Source organism: Tasmannia lanceolata, unplaced genomic scaffold (genome assembly GCF_043159265.1).
Source record: "Tasmannia lanceolata isolate RefF3 unplaced genomic scaffold, GAP_Taslan_0.1 ptg000021l, whole genome shotgun sequence".
NCBI lineage: Eukaryota > Viridiplantae > Streptophyta > Magnoliopsida > Canellales > Winteraceae > Tasmannia > Tasmannia lanceolata.
In genome coordinates this window covers 10,076,690-10,101,562 of record NW_027518698.1, presented here as the reverse complement: position 1 = coordinate 10,101,562, position 24,873 = coordinate 10,076,690, and the positions used below count along the sequence as shown (strand labels likewise).

Below are 24,873 nucleotides of genomic sequence, written 5' to 3'. Positions count from 1 at the left end.
ATCAAAATATGGTAGTGCTGATAACATTTCCCTATATCTAATTCTATATGAAAAATAGGTTATATATATACACCATATATATATATGGAGTTTGGGGGCTGTTTTCGATCAAAATCAGCACAAATAAAGGGCTGGGAAATTATTTTAATTGTTTTTAAAGGAATAAGATTTATTGTAGTGTAACTATATGCTACACCAATTATTTTACGTAAAATCGATCTTCTTAAGTAAAGCTTTATTCTCTCCAACTGGAGTCTTTTGAAAAATTAGTACGAAGGTAATTATATTTCTAAGCTTTGATGGGTTTTATAATAAAAGAAATATATATATACCAAATACGATATAACTATGAAAGGTGATTTCTAGGATGAAGAATTTACTTAGAGTTACGCTTAGGAGTAACTTAGGATAAGGGAATGAATAGGTTGAGAAGGACAAATTTAGTTAAAGAAGAATTAATAATACTTGGCTAAATTAATTGACACCCTTGACATGTAATAAATTACAGGTTTAACTTCACAGTGACAGATAGAGCTTTATAATTCATCTCTTTACACTAGTAGAATCCAAGGCAAGTGATAGTGGACTCTCATAATAATGGTTCCTTTAATGGTTTTGATATTATAGTTTTCTTCCCCATGTTCATGCTCATTGTTTTTTCGTTTAGAGCTGCAATATTATCCACTTGAAATAATTTGTTATGATCTTTAGACCATATACATATACACGATGACTTGGAGCCGCCTTACCTCGGTATTGCGATGTTTGACCATATATATATATATATGTATGAAATTCCGAAGGGCAACACACAAGACAGGGTGAATTGGGTGTTTTAAAATTTTCTATTAAAAAGCTAGGGCTTGTGAAATTAACCTAGTTAGTTCTAACCCTTGTTAAATATTATATCCAAATAGAAAGAGGAAAGAGATTACCAATCACACCACAAGAGAGATGAGAGGAAGCAAGGAGACCACACAATGATTTTATAGTGGTTCGGTCACAACTTGACCTACTCCACTACCCAAGTACTTGGTCTTTCCTTGGGATTTTCTCCACAATGGCAAGGCTCCTCAACGCCGCCTTACAAAGTGTATACAAGCGATCACCGCCTCCACAAGGGGACACACCCTTGTATTACAAATCCGCCTCAAATGACGTTCTTTTTCGTTGCACCGCAACCTTGAAGCAAGAAACTCCTCTTTGCGACTTCAAATACAAATAAAAGAATGAAGAAAGAAAATGAAAAGCTCTCAAGCCTCTTTAAGGCGAATACAACTCTCAGAGCTCACAAGACTCCCAATGATTGAAACTAAATGCTTAGGGAGAACCTCTTGGCAAGAAATAAATGCAAGTTTGAATGCACAAGAGATTTGATGAATAATCCTTTTGATTTTTAAAAGAGAATAGCTCTAGGGTTTTTCAAAATGTTCAAAAGGTGTGAAATGACGTTTTTCTTCATGTTTAAATACACATAGTTAATTTAGAAAACCTCAATGGTAAAACCGTAATAAAATTGGGTAGGTGGGGTAGTTGCACCTACCACTGGCAGGCTCAAACGGCTATTTCGCCGAACCGGCACGGTCGACCGAGCCACCGCGGTCGCCCGCCCTTATCGGGCACCTCATTTTTATTTTCAAAATTTTTATCGCCGCGGTCGACCGGGGTCGCCGCAGTCGCTCTCCGAGGACAACCTGTTTCAAATTTATTTTGCACCAAAAAGAGTTCCGCGGTCGACCGAGGGTGTCGCGGTCGCCCGCCAAGACCAACCTAGATGTTTTCTAGATTTCTAGAAAACTAATCCGCAGTCGACCGGTTAGGCCTGGTCGACCGGCCCGATAAATTTCGAGATGCCCTGGAATTCCAGGTAGCATCCCGCGGTGGCCCGGCCTAGCCCGGTCGACCGGCCCTGCTTTAAAAACTTATTTTTAAAATATTTGTGAGAGGGACTTAGGGCCTTGGTCTTTGGACTTTAAACATGTGTTTTCAAATACATTAATGCACTTAGAAAAATAGTTTTAAAGATGATTTGAAAACATCAAAACATGCAAACATTAAATTCCAAGAGGACTCCTATGCATTCTAAACATATGAACCTTGAGTCTTCTTGAACTTCAATCTTCTTGGGTGCTTGCATGAGCTTCTCCTTGTCTTGAGATGGTCTTCGAACATGTTCTTGCATTTGTGGTTCCCTTGATTCTTGGATACACCATATGGCTTGAAGGATAACCACCGTGACTTGACTTTCTCCGAGACTAGCCGTTGTTCTTCTTGCTCCAAGTGTTGATATGAATTTGACCTGTCTTAATCACAACACTAGAGCAACCATTAGCAAACTACCATCAATTTGGGTTTGTTGACCATCAAAACAAGAGAGGTATGTACCCTTGGGCTTACATTCTCCCCATTTTTTATGATGACAAACCTAAATTGATTATGGGGTTGGAGCATAGTTACCGGATTCACCATCCGCCCTCCGATCCGTGACCCGGGGTCGCACGATCCGAAACGTGGTTCACTAACGACCCGGATCGCCAAAAATGATGAACCGCGAGAGAGAAAGAGAGAGAGAGATGCATATAGACTAGAAGAGAGATCGAGAGAGCTACAAATTTTATATATTTTGGGTTGAATTGGAACTAGAGCTTTATTTTGAAAAAAAAATATAGGGCATACATGAGGTTTTTTTATTTTTTTATTAAATGGATGTAGTATGGACTATGGAAGGATATTCATATATTCCAACGGGAACTTTCTTTTTGAAAAAATATGTATGACATACACGAGGTTTTTATATTTTTTGTATTAAATGTGTGTAGTGTGTACTATGGAATGACATTCTTGTAAAAATATATGAAATTATATATATACCCTCATCGTACTGCATTCCGGACTACCATCGTACCCTGTACCAGTTCCCGTACCGCGTACCGGAACGAACCGCGTTCCAGGTAACCTTGGGTTGGAGGCTCCCCCTTAATAAAACAATTATGCACATTGTGCCTCCCCCTCAATATATGCTTATCATAAAAGTAAAGATTAAAAGTGAAATACAGGTGTGACAATCCAAGAGGGGGGGTGAATTGGTCAATTAGAAATTTTAGGCTTAATTAAGGGAGATTAAAAATTAATCCATTTAATTAAACACTAATTAGTTTAACCCTTGTTCAAATAGGTATATCAATAAAATTTAGGGATTAAACTTTCTAATCATGCACATTTAGCTAACTCTTGTTCGAATAGATATTATAATGTAATTTAGGGTTTAGACATTGAACTTAACTGCATTCACTAACCCTTGTTTAATTAAAGCATAAACATAAGTAAGGTTAGAGATTACCAATCACCACACGTGCGAGAGAGAGAGAGAGAGAGAGAGAGAGAGAAAAGCGCAAGCATCCACAAGGCACAAGATTTATAGTGGTTCGGTCACAACTTGACCTACTCCACTCTTCCAAGTTTACCTCCTTGGGATCTCCACTAAAATGATGAAGCCGTACACCCGACTCCTTCATCTCCAAATGGAACAAACCCTTGCTTTTCCATTCTCAAGGGACAAAGTGAAGCCCATCTGCACGAAGCCTTCGGCGAGAGGACACACCCTCATACGCCGTCTTCACCTTTCTTGGGCTGAAGAGGAGACCCTCGTCTTCATCTTTCTTCACGGGCTGAAGAGAGGACCTTCTTCTTCACAATTCTTACCGGGCCGAAGAGAAGACCCTCAATGAAGAACAAATAAAATTGAAAAACACTACAACTTTGTAAGCTCACAATCACTCCCAAGAAATAGCAGAAGAAAAGCCCTATGGAGTGCCTCTTGATAACATGTAGAAATGGAAGATCAAAGAGGTATTTTGCTTTTGAAATACAAATGTTGAAGCTCAAATAGAAATGAGATTTGATCTTTCTCAAATGTTCAGAAGCTTATAGAGATAGGTTTCAATGATGTATATATAGTGTATTTGAAAATATGACCGTTTGGGGTAAAACTGTAAATTATTGGCTTGAAAAAGTCAAGCAGAAAACGCCCCAACGGCTAGTTTGCTCGATCGCGGCAGTCGACCGGGCTACGGCGATCGCCCGCCCCTATCGGACGCCCTATTCTATTTTCAAATTTCTTACCGTCGCGGTCAACCGGCCACATGGCGGTCGCCCGGCGAGGGCTAACTGTTTGCTCAGAAAATTCAGCTCAAAAACCTATCTCGGTCGACCGACCCATGGCGGTCGCCCGCCCTAGACCAAAATTGGATTGCTTCTGTAGAAACAGAAGCGCATCCGCGGTCGCCGGGATCATCCTGGTCGACCGGCCTGATAAAATTCGAGATGGCCTGAATTTCCAGGATCCATCCTGCGGTCGCCCGGAATAGCCCGGTCGACCGGCCCTGAGTGAAATTCCATTTTTTATTTTAAAATCCAGGGGCTTTTGGGCTATGGTCTTTGGGCTTAAGTCCAAGGTTTTCAAACACATTTTTGGGTGTGTTGATGGTTTTCAAAGATGTAAAATGTTAAGTATAAAAACCATTTGAAAACCTTTTGAAAGTGCATTTAAACATAAAATCAAGAGAACTCCAAATACATTCTAAAAATAAGAACCTTGAGTCTTCTTGGAATGTCTTGGTTCCTCTGCACTTTCTTGGACTTCTTCAGCTTGGGTGTACATCTTGTCCTTGTCTTGGCTCTTGTGACTTATCCTCCAATCTTCAATGCATATTGAGGTACATGAGATGTCACCATGGCATGTTCAACTCCAAGCTCCTTCTTGACACTTGCTAGGAACTTGTGGAATCTTCATGATGAGCTTCTTGATTTGAACATCTTCAAATGAGGATGTCTTCAATGTAGGTGCAAGCTCTTGGTTCCTTTGCTCCTTGATCCACAAGTCATGTATTGTGAAGAGTTGTGTAATGGCGATTATGATATGAGAATTCTGTATACAACACAACACCTCAAAGCAACACATCAGTCCATAAATGCTAAGCAATTTAGTTTGCTAGCATCAAAACAAGAAAGTAAGGTGAATGATTAACCCTTGGGAACCCTTGGGCTTACAAAAAGATTTATGCATTCATTTACAACAAATGATAATGAGCACAAGATAAGCATAGGTAGAGCTAACAAAGTGACTTTGCGAAATCATATGCATGAGGATACACAAATGAAATAAAAGAGCATACATTCATACATAATCAATTTAACATTCTTCTCCCCTTTTGGTCACATAAAAAAGAACGAGGAAAGATAAAACAAGTGAAAATCCCCCTTTTTGTTGTAAAAACCTTTGATAAAACCTTTTGTAAAAACCATTTTCCCCCCATTTTTGTAGAATACATGCCTAGATACATATAGTACTAGAGAGCAAATAGACATGTTCATGGTCTTGATGAGGCATGGAGCCTAATGATTAGATGTCTTAATTAGAATGTGAGTGTACACTCTCCATCTTACTAGGTAAGAGGACTAAGAGTACAAATTGAATAGCTTTTAAGTTTAAGTTGACATCATGACCATGCATTCCATAACACACAACCATTCAAATATATAGAATATATGTATATGCATGCCAGTTCAAAATTCTTTTACCTGTTGAAGTGACCACATATTCAAACCACTCCTAAGATCACAAAATCTCTCTTCACTTGGGAGTTTGGAGAATATGTCAGCAAGTTGAGCATCAATGTGAATGTACTCAATTGAGATGTCACCCTTCTGTGAATGATCTTTAAGAAAATGACGTCTTATTTCTACATGCTTTGTCCTAGTGTGTTGAATAGGGTTCTTGGTTAGATTGATCGCACTTATGTTGTCACAATGGATTGGAACACAATCAAATTTGAGACTATAGTCTTCCAAGATGTTCTTCATCCAAAGGAGTTGTGCGCAACAAGCTCCTGCCGCAATATATTCTGCTTCCGTAGTGGATAAGGAGACCGAATTTTGCTTCTTACTAAACCAAGAAACAAGGGATCTACCTAGGAACTGACAAGTGCCACTAGTACTTTTTCTATCCACTCTACATCCGGCAAAGTCAGCTTCCGAATACCCTATTAGGTTAAAATCATTGGTATTTTCATATCATAAACCTAGACTATGAGTCCCTTTGAGGTATTTGAATATTCTCTTGACACCTCGCAAATGAGATTTCTTAGGGTCATACTGAAATCTAGCACATAAACAAACACTAAACATGATGTCCGGTCGGCTAGTAGTCAAATACAGTAGACTCCCTATCATACTCCTATATTTCTTTTGATCAATAGATGGGCCAAGATCATCTTTGCTTAGTTTGGTGGATGTACTCATAGGAGTAGGCTTTGTTGGAGAGCTATCCATCCCAAACTTTTTAAGCAATTCTCTTGTATATTTTTCTTGGTTGATGAATATGTCATTTTTCAATTGATGAATTTGTAGACCTAGGAAATATTTAAGTTCTCCCATCATGCTCATTTCAATTCATTTTGCATGCATTAGGCAAACTCAGTACACATACTTTCATTTGTTGAACCAAAAATGGTATCATCAACATATACTTATACAATGAGTATGTCATCTCCTTGTCGTTTGATGAAAAGGGTTTTATCAACCTTACCCATATCAAAGCCTTTGTCTAATAAGAATGAACTTAGCCTATCATACCAAGCTCTAGGAGCTTGCTTTAAACCATATAGGGCTTTGTTCAACTTATAGACATGGTTAGGGAATTTAAAATCTTCAAATCCGGGAGGTTGTTCAACATACACTTCCTCCATTATGAACCTATTTAAGAATGCGCTCTTGACATCCATTTGATATAGCTTGAATCCTCTATGGCAAGCAAATGCAAGAAGCATCCTAATGGCCTCTAACCGGGCTACGGGTGCAAAGATTTCATCATAGTCGATTCATTCTTCTTGATTGTAACCTTGGGCTACCAATCTAGCTTTGTTCCTTTGAATCTCCCCTTGTTCATCTAACTTATTTCTATAGACCCACATAGTGCCAATCACGGAGTGGTCTCTAGGTCTAGGAACTAATTGCCAAACTTTGTTTCTTTCGAATTGATTTAGTTCCTCTTGCATGGAAATAATCCAAAAATCATCTTTCTCCGCCTCATCTATACTCTTTGGCTCTATATGTGACCAAAATGAAGCAAATTCACACACATTTCTATAGTGAGACCTAGTTTTGACTCATTGAGAGGTATCACAAATGATTTGGGTACTTGGGTGACCGGATAGAATCTGTTTTCCTTTCCCTTGATCATCGACCTCTTTAGGAGCACTATCAAGCTCTAGTGTCTCTAAGGTTTCACTAATGTTATCAACAGGCACTTCATTTACAGTTTCATTTTGGTTTGTGTTTCGGGAGGTGACTTCATAATCTTCATCATCATCATGTAATCTTTTCATTTCTTCACTAAGTTCATCAAATTTCACATGGATGACTTCTTCAACACATAGTGTTCTTCTATTGAATACTCTATATGATTTACTTCTAGTAGAGTATCCAAGGAAAATACCTTCATCGGATTTGGCATCAAATTTGTGAAGGTTGTCTTTAATGTTCAAGACATAACACTTACACCTAAACACCTTAAAATATTTAATATATGGCTTTCTATCATTCCAAAGCTCATAAGGTGTTTTGCGAGTGTGAGGCCTAATCATAACTCTATTAATGACATAGCAGGCCGTGTTAACGGCTTCTGCCCAAAAAATTCTAGGAAAATTCTTGTCATGGAGCATAGACCTAGCCATTTCCTGAAGAACCCTATTTTTCCTCTCCACTACACCATTTTGTTGTGGGTTTCTAGGTGTTGAAAAGTTGTGATCAATTCCATGTTCTTTGAAATATGAACTAAAGTGAATGTTTTCAAATTCAGTTCCATGATCACTCATAATTTTGAAATCTTGCAACATTTTTCAATTTGTAATCTATTGCATAGCACAAAAGTTTTCAAACGTTTCATCTTTGGATGCAAGAAAACAAACGCAAGTAAATCTAGAGAAATCATCAACAATCACAAACACGTATCTTCTACCATTAAGACTCCATGTTTTCATGGGACCAAACAAATCCATATGCAGTAATTGTAATGGTCTAGATGTAGATATGATATGCTTGGGTTTAAAAGAATCTTTATATTGTTTACCAAGTTGACAACCTCTACATACAATATCATTCTCATATTTCAACTTGGGTAAACCTTTCACAATCTCTTTTGAAGCAAGCCTCGACATTAGATCCATATTCGCATGGCCTAGCCTTTTATTCTAAATCCATGAGTTGTCTTCTACGGAGGAAAGACATTTCACGTCTTGGTCATCTAGCTCTTCTAAGACCAATGACTATAGACTTCTGTCTCTAGCCACTACAAATTTGATTTTACTTTCTTTTTCTTTCTTAACTATGCATTTGTTATTTTTAAATAAAACTTCACAATCAACATCGCATAGTTCGCTAATACTTAACAAGTTTTGATGTAGGCCTTTTACAAGAAAAACATTTTTTATACTAAGGCCTTTAAGTTTAATAGTACCTTCCCCGATGATTTTCCCTTTGCCATTGTCTCCAAATGTGACATGTCCTTTGTCTCCCATGACAATGCTTGAGAATTTGGTGGGGTCTCCCGTCATGTGCCTTGAGCATCCACTATCCAAGTACTATCTATCCATTGTGACTCTTGAGCTCAAGCACTCCTACAAAAAAGAATTTAAGTCTTGCCCTTAGGTACCCATGCTATGTTGGGTCCTCCATTGTTAGTATCAAAAGACTTATCCTTCTATACCCAAACAAGGTTAGATGACTTTCTCAATCTACTTTTATAATTATAATGTCCAAGTTTTCCACAGTAATAACATGTAGGAGAATAAGTGTTAAAATTCTTGTAAGGGGTTTTGGATTTAACAAACTTGGTTTTATAAGCAACTTTCTTTTGGGGCTCTTGGTAACAAAGACCTTGTTTCCCAATAGAAACCTTGCTTGCTAAAATTCATCAAGCTTGTCCTTCCCACATGCATGTCTAAGAACAAGTTTATCATTTTCACTTTTGAGTACTTTGTTCTCATCATATAATTTTTTAATGTCAATATACAATTTTTCATTTTCTTCCTTTAAATGATCAAATTTACAACTTAGATTTTCATGTTTCCCTTTGAGCAAGGTGTTTTCCATAACAAGTTTATCATTTAAAGAAGATTTGTCATCAAACTCATTCTTCAAGTTTCTAAAATCCTTGGTTATCATTTCAAGAGATTTCTTCAATTTTTTAGTTTTGGAAACTTCAAGAGGCAATGCTTTCTTGACTTCTTGACATGTGTCAATTAGTTCATTCATGGTAGGTTGTTCATCTTCATTGTCACTTTCACTACCGCTACTACTATCAACATCACTGTTAGTAAGAAAAGAGTCTAGAATTTGGCTTACATTGAGTTGAGATGGATCGCTTGCCATATAGCATACAAAGTTTGATTTCTCATCTCCACTCAAGTCACTCCGTAATGTGTCGCTTAAGCCATCCCAATTTGCACTAAAACTCTTCTTCTTCTTGTCATCTGTTCCTTTTCTTCTATCCGAGTCCTTCTTGAGTAGTGGGCACTTAGTAAGGATGTGTCCCTCTTTGCCGCATTCGAAACATCGGACTGGATCATCATCTTCTCTTCTTCTTCTATCTTTGTTTCTCTTTGGGGATTTGCTTCTTCTTGATGATCGATTCTTCCAATTGAATTTCCCAAATCGAGAGATCCTTTTGGAGAGGAGAGCTATTTCCGAGGTTAAGTTTTCCATGCTTAACTCTCTATCACTGTCATCTTCATCACTGTGAACTTTGGCTTTGAAAGCCACATCCTTCTTCTTTGATTCTTCCTTCTTTCCTTTTTCTTTTACTTTCCCTCTTCTTCATCTTCATCTCATGGGTGATTAGGTTTCCCATGAGATTGTCAAGTTGAAGAGTATCCAAGTCTTTTGATTGCTCAACCACCGTGATCATTGGATCCCAAGAATCCGGGAAACATCTAAGGAGTCTTTGAACCAACTCATAATTTGTGTAAGTTTTTCCTAGGGCATTCAACTAATTTACAATATTAGTAAATCTTGTGAACATGTTGCAGATAGACTCTCCTTCATGCATCTCAGAGGCCCCAAAATCACTAATAAGCATATTAACCTTAGATTTCTTCACTTAAGTCGTCCCTTCATGAGCTGTCTCAAGTGAGGTCCAAATTTCCCTAGCCGTCTTACAAGTTGAGACTCTATTGAATTCCTCAGGAGAGAGAGCACAAAAAAGTAGTGTTACTCCTTTGGCATCCAATGTAGCCTTTCTCTTGTCGGTGGGACTCCATTCCTTCCTATCCGTTGCGGGTTCAATGTACCCATCTTGGACTAGCTCCCAAATTTTAAAATCTACGGATTTTAAATAAAAGGCCATTCTAATTTTCCAATATCCGTAGTTTAGTCCATTAAAATACAGAGGTTTATTTGAGGCAAGACCCTCAATATACCCGGAGGAAGCTACTGGAGGAGGAAGGGGATTAGATGAGGATGGAGGAGGATTGGTGGCCATGGATCTTTCTCTTGTAGATTTTAGGATCTAAAATCTCTATAAGAGCCTTTAGCTCTGATACCAAGTGAAATTCCGAAGGGCAACAGACAAGAGGGGGTGAATTGGGTGTTTTAAAAAATTTCTATTCAAAGCTAGGGCTTGTGAAATTAACCTAGTTAGTTCTAACCCTTGTTAAAGATTATATCCAAATAGAAAGAGGAAAGAGATTACCAATCACACTACAAGAGAGAGGAGAGGAAGCAAGGAGACCACACAATGATTTTATAGTGGTTCGGTCACAACTTGACCTACTCCACTACCCAAGTACTTGGTCTTTCCTTGGGATTTACTCCATTATGGCAAAGTTCCTCAACGCCGCCTCACAAAGCGTATACAAGCGATCACCGCCTCCACAAGGGGACACACCCTTGTATTACAAATCCACCTCAAAGGACGTTCTTCTTCGTTGTACCGCGGCCTTGAAGCAAGAAACTCCTCTTTGCGACTTCAAATACAAATAGAAGAAGGAAGAAAGAAAATGAAAAGCTCTCAAGTCTCTTTAAGGCGAATACAACTCTCAAAGCTCACAAGACTCCCAATGATTGAAACTAAATGCGTAGGGAGAACCTCTTGGCAAGAAATGAATGCAAGTTTGAATGCACAAGAGATTTGATGAATAATCCTTTTGATCTTTCAAAGAGAATAGCTCTAGGGTTTTTCAAAATGTTCAAAAGGTGTGAAATGAGGTTTTTCTTCATGTTTAAATACACAGTTAATTTAGAAAACCTCAATGGCAAAACCGTAATAAAACTATGTAGGTGGGGTAGTTGCACCTACCACTGACAGGCTCAAACGGCTCTTTCGCCGAACTGGCACAGTCGACCGAGCCACCGTGGTCGCCCGCCCTTATCGGGCGCCTCGTTTTTATTTTCAAAATTGTTATCGTTGCGGTCGCCCTCTGAGGACAACCTGTTTCAAAATAATTTTGCTCTAAAAAGAGTTCTACGATCGACCGAGGGGGTCGCGGTCGCCCGCCAAGACCAACCTGGGTGTTTTCTAGATTTCTAGAAAACTTATCCGCGGTATACCGGGCCGGCCTGATAAATTTCGAGATGCCCTGGAATTCCAGGTAGCATCCCGCGGTCGCATAAACCTAGCCCGGTCGACCGGCCCTGCTTTAAAAACTTGTTTTTAAATAATTTGTGAGAGGGACTTAGGGCCTTGGTCTTTGGGCTTTAAAAATGTGTTTTCAAATACATTAATGCACTTAGAAAAATAGTTTTAAAGATTTTTTGAAAACATCTAAACATGCAAACATTAAATGCCAAGAGGACTCCTATGCATTCTAAACATATGAACCATGAGTCTTCTTGAACTTCAATCTTCCTGGGTGCTTGCATGAGCTTTTCCTTGTCTTGAGATGGTCTTCGAATATGTTCTTGCACTTGTGGTTCTCTTGATTCTTCGATACACCATATGGCTTGAAGGATAACCACCGAGACTTGACTTTCTCCGAGACTAGCCGTTGTTCTTCTTGCTCCAAGTGTTGATATGAATGAGATCTATCTTAATCACAACACTAGAGCAACCATTAGCAAACTACCATCAATTTGAGTTTGTTGATCATCAAAACAAGAGAGGCATGTACCCTTGGGCTTACAATATATATACACGTGTGCAGAAATAGGGTAGGGGCCCACATTTTTTGGGTGTCCAAAGCATTCACTTGGAAGGCCCTTCCATGGATAGGGTGTGGCCCAAAATCAGTCCCATTGTATCATCCTAACCCTGCCATTTGTGGAGGGGAAAAATGGGCAGAAACATGGACACAAAGTGTCTATCGATTCCCCCCCCCGCCCCCCAACCTTTGATTGGGTTAGGACGATCGAATGGGGCTGATTTTTGGGCCACACCTTATCCATGGAAGGGCCTTCCAAATGAATGGTTTTGATCCCCACAAAAATGTGGCCCCCACCCTGTATGATCCAAAGCATTCATTTGAAAGGCCCTGACATAGATAGGGTGTGTACAAAAAATCAGCTCCATAGGATCATCCTAACCCATCCAAAAGTGGAGGGCAAAATGGACAGACACCATTCGCCACAAATCTGCCCATTTTTGCCCTCCACTTTTGGAGGGGTTAGGATGATCCAATGGACCTGATTTTTGGTACACACCCTATCTATGTAGGGGCCTTGCAAATAAATGGTTTGGATCACCACAAAAAATGTGGGACCCATGTGTTTTGGCCCTCAAGCGCATATAAGCTTATATGCGCTCGAGCGCACAATCATTTTCCTCATGTATCTCTACCTCATAAATTCTATCTGAACTTGAGCTCATAAATTTTTGAACTCTTTCTGAAGGAAATCCTTAAACTTCTTTATACCTGTACTATCACTCCAAGTAATAATAATGTCGTCAATATAGACATCCAGAAAGATCTGACCATCCATAGACTGAGAGCTGAATACGGAATGGTCCACAGAGCACTGAGTCATGCCAAACCTAACAACTGCTTCACTGAATCTCCCAAACCAACATGGGGAGATTGCTTAAGGCCATACAAAGCCTTGTTCCACTTACAGACAACATTCTTCAACTCCTCCTAAGCAACATACCCAGGAAGTTGCTCCATATAAACCTCCTCCTGCAGATTACTATGCAAGAATGCAATTTTTGACATCTAATTGATAAAGGGGCCATGATATACTAACAGCAAGTGAGATCAGAACTCTGGCTGACGGGATTTTAGCGACGGGAGATAACGTGTCTATGTAATCAATGCCATAGGTTTGTGTGTATCCTTTTGCTACCAATCTTGCCTTCAGTCTCTCCACTGTACCATCTGGTAAATATTTGACTGTGAACACCCAGTTACAACCTACAGCCTGAGCTCCAGGAGGAAGAGAAACCAATGGTCATGTATGATTCGTCTACAAAGCACCCATCTCAGCATCCATCGTTACTTGCCAACCAGGATATACTAAAGCCTCTGCAACTGAACGAGGTATAAAAACAGAGGATATAGATGACAAAAAAGAACTAAGAATAGGTGACATGAGAGCATAAGAAACCACGTCAGAAATAGAGTGCTGAGTAGAATGAGAACGTGTAAGAGATGACACAGGAGCATCATTAGGCACAGTCGATGGAACAATTACCTCCGGAGCAGTGGGTGGATGATGTAGTGGCGCTCACAGAAGCCCTAATAATGAATGATGTGAGACTCGGCCAGATAGGAAGGTGGTGGTATGGAAGGTCGTAAAAGGTGGTGGGTTTAAGTGCATAAAAAAGGGTTCAGCTTTGGTGACTTTGGGGTCAAGGTGATGATGGGGGGATGGTGATTTGGATTCAAAGGGGATATGGCAAGGATAAAAGGACTGGTCTGTTGAATAAAAAAAAATATAAGATGAGATGGGATTAGTTTTTTTTTTCCAAGGGTAGGAATAGTGAGATGGGTGACTGTAGCTCGGACAAGATCAGGTAATGAAATGGAGATTTCAATGTTGTATTTATAGGTGTTACAAAGGGCCTGTTTGGAATTATGGGTTTTGAACTTTTGATCAAAACTGGGTTTGGGATTGGGTCCACCAATGGGAGCAGGTTTTTAGTGCAAGTTGGAGAGGGATTGGATGACTCGGCTGTTATTAGGAGGATTGTTTGCACGTAACAAACAAAGTATGGTTCATGGAGGATGGTTGGGCTGTGGAGGATAGATCTTTCTTGATGCTAATAGAGGTGGGTTGGATCGGTTAATTCATGAGGCATAAAGGGGCATTTGGGAAGTTGATTATCAAGTGAATGGTGTAGATGGACAGCAAGCTCTAAAAATTGGTGGCTTTCTTTGTGACGAGTCAAGGTGATGATAAGTATTTTCCAAGATATTAATCCTTTCACGAAAAAAGGTGAGAAAGAGGAGAAGACGCACAACAGAATTCGTTCAAAAATTCTGAGATTTGCAGCCTTCAAAGAACAAAACTTGCACACATATAAAAGTGAATACCAATCAAGTTAATCATCCAAGGCTTGTGTTCTTCCAGGATCCATTTGGATGTTCAAGTGTTTATTAATTTTGTTTGTAGATCCCTTTTTTATCAACAACCCACAAGTTCGATTTATAATTGGGCCTCTTAGACCGTCGGATCGAGCCTAAGATCCTTTAGATCATCGACGGACTCGTATAGATGACAGATCATGTCATTCGAGTGTCGATCCTACTTGATCTTTTACAATCAAGCGACTTATGGAATCAAAGGCCCTTATATTTTCTTCTCTTAAAATCTTTAATTTGTAAAAACATAAAAATTTTCGTGAAACCCAAGTAAAATAAGTTCCATGAAAATTGTGTATTTGTAGATAAAGTAGAAAAAGGATGGAGATATTAATTAGAAAATTATGTATTTTCGTTACTTTAATTGTAGCTTGGGCATCAAACCTTGTCCGTTTGATTTGATTGTGGTCTCATTGGATGGCTTTTTCGATTATCTATCCAACGGGCCCAAGATTTCGCGATTCGGACATGATTTGAGGAAGTTATGACCCATTTATGATATGAGTATGGGTTAATTACGGTATTGATATTATTAAGATATTTCTTAGAAAAGTGGGGCACACTTTGTGAAATTTAAACCGCTATTTGATTAAGATTAGTATTCCTCCTATTTAGGAATCCTTGCCACATCATAATTGCTTTTAGTAACCAATAGAATCTTTAGAACTAGGAAAGAGATCAAACAAATTAAAGAAAGTAAGAAAGAAAGGATTTGGAGAAGCTTTCTATTGGTGGAAAAGAATCTTTCTCCAAAATTTTATATAAATAAATGCCATCCCCCCTCCCCTCTATTTCTGACGTCAAAAGTAGAGGGAGAGGGAGAAACCAATTGAGAGAGAGAGGAGAAGAGAAAACCCGAAAGGAAAAAAAAGGAAAGGGAAGAGAAAAAGAAAAAGAAAAAGAAAAAGAAAGAGAGAGAAAAAAAAGAGGGGAAAAGGAAAGAAGAAAAAGAAGAAGAAGAGGGAAGGAGAAGAGAGGGATTGCTTCGAGGGTGCGGTTCGTCTTCAAGCAAGTGTCCAGTATTTTAGTTTTAAATTCATGAGTACAAAAATTAATGGATTTACCTTAAATAAAACTAGTTATTTGAGTTAAGGTATTAAAAAGGATTTTCTTTAAGTTCTTTATGAATTAAGAATTATGTTAGATGTTCTTTTCTAAAAGATCAATCCCTAAAATTATATAGCTTGAAATTTCTTTTCAAATTCGACTTTGAACCCAACTTTAGAACTTCGAAAATTTTAATAAAGAAGATTAAAAAGATGTTACGTAACGCCCCGACCATCCATGTAAATATTGTCCGGTTCTAGGCCGCAGCCCTCCCCGGTTTTGTTTTTCCATCAGAAAACGCGTCTACACAGGGAATGGGGGTCTACACATATAACCCAGAAACCTTCTCTCTCCGCTTCTTATATGGGACTATTACAATCCACCCCCTTAAAGGGCCCAGCGTCCTCGCTGGCACATCGTACTAGAGGAGGTACGGCTCTGATACCATATTTGAAACGCCCCGACCATCCATGTAGATATTGTCTGGTTCTAGGCCGCAGCCTTCCCCAGTTTTGTTTTTCCCGCAGAAAACGCGTCTACATAGGGAATGAGGGTCTACACATATAATCCAGGAAGTTTCTATCTCCGCTTCCGATGTGGGACTATTACAATCCACCCCCCTTAAAGGGCCCAGCGTCTTCGCTAGCACACCGTACTAGAGGAGATACGGCTCTTATACCATATTTGTAACGCCCCGACCATCCATGTAGATATTGTACGGTTCTAGGCCGCAGCCCTCCCCGGTTTTGTTTTTCCCGCAGAAAATGTGTCTACACAAGGAATGGGGGTCTACACATATAGCCTGGGAACTCTCTCACCGCTTCCGATGTGGGACTATTAGCTGTTAGGTGTTGTTATTGAATCTTTTAAATATATATGTGTGTGTGTAAAAAACATTCTCTTCATGGCGTACTAGGGTTTTGAATAAATCTTTAGTTTCTTTATATATAGAAATATTACGAAGAGATTTAAAGAAGCTATCTTGAATAGATTAAATAATTTTTATAACAAAAATTTCTTGTATTTTAGTTCAAAATCAGCCAAGAAAGATTTCTGAAAATTCCAGAAATAACTAATTTTGAATCAATTCCGCTTTTACTATGATTTGTGGACACGGACACGAGTGTCGCATGTCGACACGGACACGGCAAATCCACAAAATTTAGAAACGGGGACACGGCTAAAATACAAAGGACCTTCCAAATGAATGCTTTGGATCCCCCCAAAAATGTCCCCCCCCCCCCCCCCAATGGTTTGTGAGCCATGCACAGATTTTGGAATGCTTTGGATCCCCTCAAAAATGCCCCCCCCCCCAAATGGTTTGTGAGCCATGCACAGATAACTTATCTGTGCAACTGCACACAAACCATTTCCTCTCTCTCTCTCTCTCTCTCTCTCTCTCTCTCTCTATATATATATATATATATATATATATATATATATATATACAAGGAGTGCCTAGGCAATTTCGCAAAAGCAATTTTGCAACCACTTTTTTCAAGAGGGAAGTGTCATCTCATATGAATTAAATAATTAAGACAAATTCAGCTGAGGTGGCACATCTCTTTTGAAAAAGAGGGGCCATGAAATGGCTTTGTGAGAAATTGCCTGGACACTACCCTATGTATATTATGTATGTTGGTAATGGGCATGTGTGAATGTATACAGCACATTTTGTCAAGGAAAAATATGAATGGGTGAAATTGCATGTGGATTGCACCTGTTTTAGCATCGAAACCATTTATCATCTTGGACAATGGTTGCCAGAGCGGGAAGCGAGAAGCAATGGCTCTCGGGAAGGTGGGAAACGGGAAGCGTCGGAGAATTTTTTTAATGGTTAAATACTTAAAAAAATAAAAAAATAAAAATTATTAAAAAATATAAGAAATATAAGAAATAATTATATGAACAAGATATTAAAAAAATATTTTTTATTAAAAGATTCAACATTTACTTAAAGGAAAATCACTATCAGCCAAAATGCCTGTGTTGGCCAGTCTTTTGACCAGTTCGTTTACCCCTGCCTTACAAGATGAAAAAAATTTAGAAACCAAATTATGAGATTTCTTTACCAGACTTTTGAGATTTAATAATGTTTGGACATGATAGAATTTATGAATTTTTAAAATTAGAAAAATACCCCATCGTTTGGAAGTTAAGATTTTGGTCCGACCAGTTTTTTTCGAATTTTGTACTAGAACTGGAAAGTTGACTTTTAATCCTTTTAGATTTGGGTCTTGAAACTATTTTTTATAGATTCAAATGAGGCGAGGGCGGGGGGCCTTAATTCCCTTATTTACATTAAATCTTAAGTAAATGGACAATAAAAATAGTAAAGACATTTATTATTTTAATAGTATCAAATGACGGGGGGGGGGGGGGGGTATTCCTTTATTTATATTAAATCTTAAGTAAATGGACAATAAAAATAGTAAAGACATTTATTATTTTAAACAATAAAAATAGTAAAGACATTAATATTTTAATAGTATTTACATGACTTTACATGTAAATACTAAGAAGAGGAAGAGAAGAGGCCCACCAAGAAGAGAAGAGGACTAGCAAGACACAAGGAGGGTAAATGGGAAATGTGCTTCCCATAGAGTGGGATACACATTTCCCATAGAGTGGGAGTCGCATTTTCCATAGAGTGGGAATCACGTTTCCCACATTTCCGAAACGGGATTCCCAAAAATTGGGGAATCGAGAAGATTCCCGTTTCTGAATCGCGTTTCGGGGAATCACGATTCCCCATTCCAAGTAGAGATTCCTGCTTCCTTGTCTTGGACCCATTGTGGATGGCCATGTCACAGTAATCTCCCCGTTGGATGATCCTAAGATTTCAATTTGCAGTCAACTGCCAATATTTGATTTAATGTAATGATCTCTGCACATCAGAGGGTTAGGATTTTCCGATGGGAGAGATTTTGGTGTACAATCCATACAGCGGGACCCAGTAGATTACTGGTTTGTATAATCAAACCATTACTTTTGCTCAATCACATTTTCCTTGGAAAGAACATGTGAATCATAACAAAACGAAACAAAAGAGGGACCACAACTCTTACATTAATTAATAGAAAGATGTCCAGAACACTTTGGAAGGTTACAACATATGTTTAAGTTGTTCAAACGAAGATAATAAAACAGCAATTGCTTGCTTTAAATTATTAAATACAGTAATACAGCTTATCTGAATAGCAACTTCTATGGCCTACATTTTTTTATTGTCCTTATCATGCCATGACCTATAAAGGTAAAGATAAAAATGTCATTAGATCAACACCCAATAATGTAAGATACAACATGCCCTAAACAAGGTAATCAATACAAAGTGGTGCATTTTGAGAATGTTTTACTCTAGCATTGATTTGATAAAATGGACATATAAACAAGACTATACTAGAAATGTTGGAGATATTGCGCACAATGGACAAAAATACCCATATTCAATTAGAAATCAACGCAACATAATCATGCATGAATAAATCCAAATAAGATAGCAAGATAACATGAAATCCGACGAACAAGAAAATGTAGTACCTGAAAATCCATTTCTTCATGGAGATATTTTAAGCCACGAGCAGCATCTTGAGCTATTTTTAGTCTCATGGCCCATGAAAGTGTTGTTTTTGAAATTTTAGATAAATGGTCCTCTACACTCCTATTGGGCATAAATTCATAAACCAAGAGTCGTTGGACCCCTCTTTCATCATCTTCGGCGCAGTAGCCCAATAGTTTGACAAGATTCGGATGGTCAACAACCCCAAGAACATTTACTTCTGTCATCCACTCCTTATACCCCTGAGAGATAAAGGAAAATGATAAGAAAAACATCTTAACAAACAGAGACACCTGAAAATGCAAAAAAAAAAAAAAAAGAGTTACTCAGTTCATCAACATGTTTTTAAATATCCACCGAAACCGACATGAAACGACCGAAATGTTTTGGTTTTCATCCCCACCGAAACGATACCAAAACCGAAATGCATATTGAAACCAGAATCGTAAATGCATTAGTACTACATTGCACGTAAAATGTGGTATGGACTACATTATCAGCACATATTACTAGGGGTCGCGCATGTTACTAGGGGTCCAATGCTAATAAATCATTATGCGTGGTTTACTAGGGGTCGCACATGTTACTAGAGGTTCGATGCTATTAAATCATTATGGATGGTTATCTTGCTTATGTGATGGGTTTTTAAAGGTTTATTTGCCTTATTCCAGAATTTAATTAAGTTTCAAGTTAAAATTATATCATTTGCATAGGTTTCCCTAAGTTTCTGTGATTTAATCACAGAATTTCTACCGAAATTCAACCAAAATCAAAACGTTTCAGTTTCTATGGAGGCCGAAACTGAAATGAAACTGATATTTAAAACCTTGTTCACCAATAAGACAAGCATGAAAGAGTTTGGACCATCAAACAAAAAGAAAACCATTTCTACAAAAAAACAATAACTATAACTGAGGTGAAATATGATGCAGGGATATTGATTACCAGCATATACCATTTTTTCCCCTTTCCTCCCATTTCCAGCTCAAAAACTGACGCAAAAATTCAGCAGAAAATCCAAAATAAATAAGTTAACTTGAACAACAAAGAAAAAAAAAAATACCAATTTGGTAGCACCACCACCATTCATGTAGAATCACAACATGAGCCTTGTAGAATCATTTTCCAACACAATCCACAGGTATCACAATCAAAGAAGAAGAAACTTCATTCATTGCGGTCAAAAAACCTCCAAAATACATCAAAGATCAACATATAAAGGAATTGATATGCACACTCCCTCATTTTAGTCATGGCACTCCACTGCCTTTTTTTTTATAATTATGGCACTCCACTCCTTTTTACTTTCTAATCAAAATTTGTAGGCTGTAACAATTTACAAGATATTCTCAACAAACAATATGAATTGTGGTTAATAAAGTATAGAGTGCCATTATTAAAACAAAGAAGTTATGATATCACTTCCCATTATATATAGGCTACTTATATTGGCACTACCATGTTTTGATCATTGCACTAACTCATCTTGTCTTTTATGTTTTAATCAGCTTCTGAGAGAATTTTGGGAACTGTAATAAACTTTGACAGTTGTTTAAATAATAAAACACAAGATGAGTTAGTGCAATTATCAAAACATGATAGTGCCAAAATCTGTAGACTATATATAATTTGTACTGATACAGATTGTATACACACACACACGGGTTATATATACCCCGAAAACTTAGTCCATACTTAATTTAATCCTAACCTCTTATTTAAATTTTAGAGACCTAGCTTAACCCAAAACGGAAACTCTAAAGGCGACTTAAGTATATGTTTTGCCCCAAAAACATTATTAACATTTTTACATTGGTACACGTAGAAACAACTTAAAGTGGAACTATTATAATATCTAAACTGCCCCTAGTTTACACAAACTAAAAACCGGAAGTTTCAACTCTTATTATTGTTCATATACTTCTAAACATATCCAAAGTACCTACTAAATTAAACAAGAAGAAAAACTCAAAAGAACACTAACGAAAACATGTGTGGCCCATCAAACTTCAAATTTTTTTTCTTCTTCCAATAAGATGATGCTCTTGTATCAAACCCTCCCGATTGGAAGAAACATGACCAAAAGTCGTTGTCGGGAGGTCTCCCACGAGAAGTCACCTATAATCGCCCTTCCCTCGCCAAAGAAGCTTCAGTGCTCGCCTTACAAGCGAAGAATTTCAAGAGTGAACGTCACCTATAATAACCCTTTGGTTCTAAAACCGAGGACAGATAAAAAGGAAAAGGGAGAATCGCTCACAAAATCTGCTTGTTGAGTTAAGGACCCTCTTTGGCCCCCCTTCCTCCCCAAAGCAGCACTCCCAAATGCATCCGAAGCAGTACAGAAATATACACACGCACAAGCATACGCATAATTAGGCACGGCATATGCATCATCAGACGCAAAGGCAAGGAAGGAATTTTCTTTTTTTATTGCCTGCATCATCACATTTTCCAACAAAAAATAATGCTGAAATCCATTCTAATGGAATAAGTTCTTTGGGCGCGTTTGGATTGCGGGTCGAAAATTTCTTTTGTTTGGGTCGAAAATTGGTAACGGAATCGGGACTCTGGGCGGAAAATATCCCGGAATATTTGGGGGCGTACGTTACCCACCCAAAGAGGTGGTATTCTGATTCCTTCGGGATGTCTCTCTCTCAAGAAAAAAAAGCACGTCTCTCTCTCTCTCTCTCTCTCTCTCTCTCTCCAAGCAACAAAACCCATCAACTATCACTCCCCTCCTACTTGCAATCCATTATCTCCCAAACCACACTGCATCTTTTCTCCTATCGCCTTCCCTCTCCTCCCTCATGCTCCACCGTTCATGCCCTTTTCTCCAAACGAGTCCTACAAACCCTAACACGCCTCAAGCAATTAGAAGAAACCCTAAACATGTAAATCTTGTTCTTAAAACCCTAGAATAGAGAAGCATGTAAAACCCTAACACGCCTCAAGCAATCAAATAGAAATCTCCTATTCAAACAAGGAATCAAAGGTTGTTCCTCCCCCTTCTAAACTAACAGAGAGTCAGATTTTTCTCTTAGCAGTGTTATAAAAAAAGTGAAAAATAAGGTGCTTTCAATTTTTATTCTTTTTTGTTTCTTCTTATGGTTTGATTTACCATGATCCCTCCCAAGATGAACGTGGCTGCGGGGGCTTGCCCAACTCAAGGTGGGAATTCCTGAAGAGATCTAGACGCCTGATTCCAAAAAATTCTGATGCTTACCCAAACATTAGAATTGGAATCGAGTTTCCGTTTAACAAGGTAATCGGTATTGGAAAGGAATGTAATGTCTATTCCGATTCTTGATTCCGGCAATCCAAACGCACCCTTTGAGTAAGAAGTTAAGAACCATCGCAAATTGAATTTTCAAATTCAACACCTACATTGGGATTAGACAGGTCAACTATCAGGAGTTCTTCATCGAAGTGGTCTTTATCGGTAGGTTCTTCGTAAGCTATCGGTTGTCCATGTTTCCCTGCCATTGCATATGGTTGAGCTTCATTTTGTCTCCTCGTCTAAACATGAACTATCTTGAAATGTAGATTGAATTTTAATTTTAGACCATCTCCTTTGTTTATCAGGTCTACATTCTCGTTTGGTATGTTTTGAGCCTCCATTCAGTAATAACTGACTTGCCTTCTTTTCTAGCCATCAATGATTATTTCAGGTCAACCCAAAGATTGTGTCACTCCATCTTATTGAGCACTAGTCAACTTCAAGTTCATGCTTAATCACTTCAAATTCTTTCTTCCCAGGTTGGTGTGGTTCCAAATTGATGCATGAAATTTAATGTCCAAACATATATCTTCATTTCCAAATCAATTTTCCCTTTCCTCTTATTTTTTGAACAAAAGCTCATGCAAAGATATGCAAAAATACAGTAAATATCTTCACTTGAAAACCAAGAACAAAAGAACTCACCTATTTGGTTATTTCTTATCGTCGCACCACCAACCATGTAGCATCACACCAGAGCCTTGTAGAATTACTCTTCAAGAAAAACATCAGGTATCATACCCAAAAAAGAAAAAAAATCATTCCAATCTCAAAAGCCTCCAAAATACATCAAGGAATAATACTTATGCATATATTTATCAAAAGAATATTATCCCTCAAGATGCTGGCCTAGATTCAATTTAGCTCTTCATCTACACCCAAACTATTCCAATCTCAAAAGCCTCCAAAATACATCAAAGGAATAATACTTATGCATATATGCATCAAAAGAATATTATCCCTCAAGATGCTGGCCTAGATTCAATTTAGCTCTTCATCTACACCCAACTTTAACACAAAAGAAAAATATAAGCTTTTACACAAAAACATTATTCAAATTTTAAAATTGACAAGTCTTGCAAAAATCTTAAGAGAAACTATTAAAATACCAAAATTACAGCTAGTCTTAGACAAACTAAAATCCGAAGTTCCTCATGTTGTTCTGAATTTTTATTCTTGTTCATATGACTTCTACTAGAACTCCTACCTGAAATATTTTAATTGATGAGTCTTGCAAAAATATTAAGAGAAACTTTTAAAATACCAAAATTACAGCTAGTTTTAGACAAACTAAAATCCGAAGTTCTTCATGTTGTTCTGGATTTTAATTCTTGTTCATATGACTTCTACTTGAACTCCCATCTGAAATATTTTGTGTGGTTGCTTGTGTTGTACAATTTATCCTCTTCTTCTGTTCTTTACTTCAATCATTCAAAGGCAATTTGACATGGTATTTGAGACAGTGAAGATCTACAATGCGACCTTGTGAGGATAGATCACACAGGAATTCTTAGAAGAGAAAGAAGTTTCCAGCCAACTTGGCATGGATTTTATTTATTTATTTTTTTAGCCACAACGTGGTATGTAAACCCTTGCTTCACCTTCTAGAGCCTAGATAGTGTGATTTGGATTAGGTTGTCCTGTGTTATAGGATAGTTCGTCTCTATCTTTCTGATATTAGCTTGAGAAAGCCCTAATCTTTTGAAGAAACCCTAATCTTATCCATTGTTTTTTAATCCCTTGCGAGCCTTCTAATATTAGGTTGAGGAAACCCTTATCTTTTGAAGAAACCCAAATCTTATCCATTGTTTTTTTAATTCCTTTGTGACCATAAGGTGGTTCCTCCATCTCTACAAGGATCTTGATGAAGATGGGTTTTTTTAATCATATAAAAGATAGGTTATAAAAGCCTAATTTTCCCCCTGATCAGCTAGAAATTGTAAAATTTATTTTAAAAACCATTTGACCTTCCATAAATTTCATGCTTTGAGCTCCCAATCAATTTATGTGATTGGGATTTAGAGGAAGCAATTGAATATTGAATTTTTATCGAACTCATGGGGCTGGTTAGGTTTTCATTGTGATAAAAAATTATGATTGTTGATTAGATTTTTGAGATTTATGAGATGATATTCTTCAAGTGGATTATGTGATTCAGGAGTGATTTTTATGTTGTTTTCTTACTCCATGTGACTGGAATTTCTTATGATTTCTGATTTATTAGACATTTGTGTACTGCTTTGAGATCTCAAGCACCAAACTACATCAGAATTTTCCTTGGCACATTTATTTCTGATTTTTTTAAGACACTTGAGGAGCTGCCTTGCGCTGTTTTGAGTGAAGTAATTTATGATTGACTAATCTAGTTCCATACTTCCATTTACAAAATAGTCTTGTTTTTTTTCAAAAAAAAAAAA

At 37.8% G+C, this 24,873-nt stretch overlaps 1 protein-coding gene across 4 annotated transcripts in view; it reads right to left on the bottom strand.

Moving 5' to 3' along the window:
• Positions 1 to 24,873, bottom strand: part of LOC143855436 (serine/threonine-protein kinase PCRK1-like) — a 59,725-nt gene that overhangs the window by 31,671 nt on the left and 3,181 nt on the right. For all 4 annotated transcript variants that reach the window (XM_077365561.1, XM_077365560.1, XM_077365559.1 and 1 more), the window contains one exon: positions 19,161 to 19,421. In XM_077365561.1, the coding sequence (XP_077221676.1) occupies positions 19,161 to 19,421 (261 nt within the window). The remainder of the gene's footprint in view (positions 1 to 19,160; positions 19,422 to 24,873) is intronic.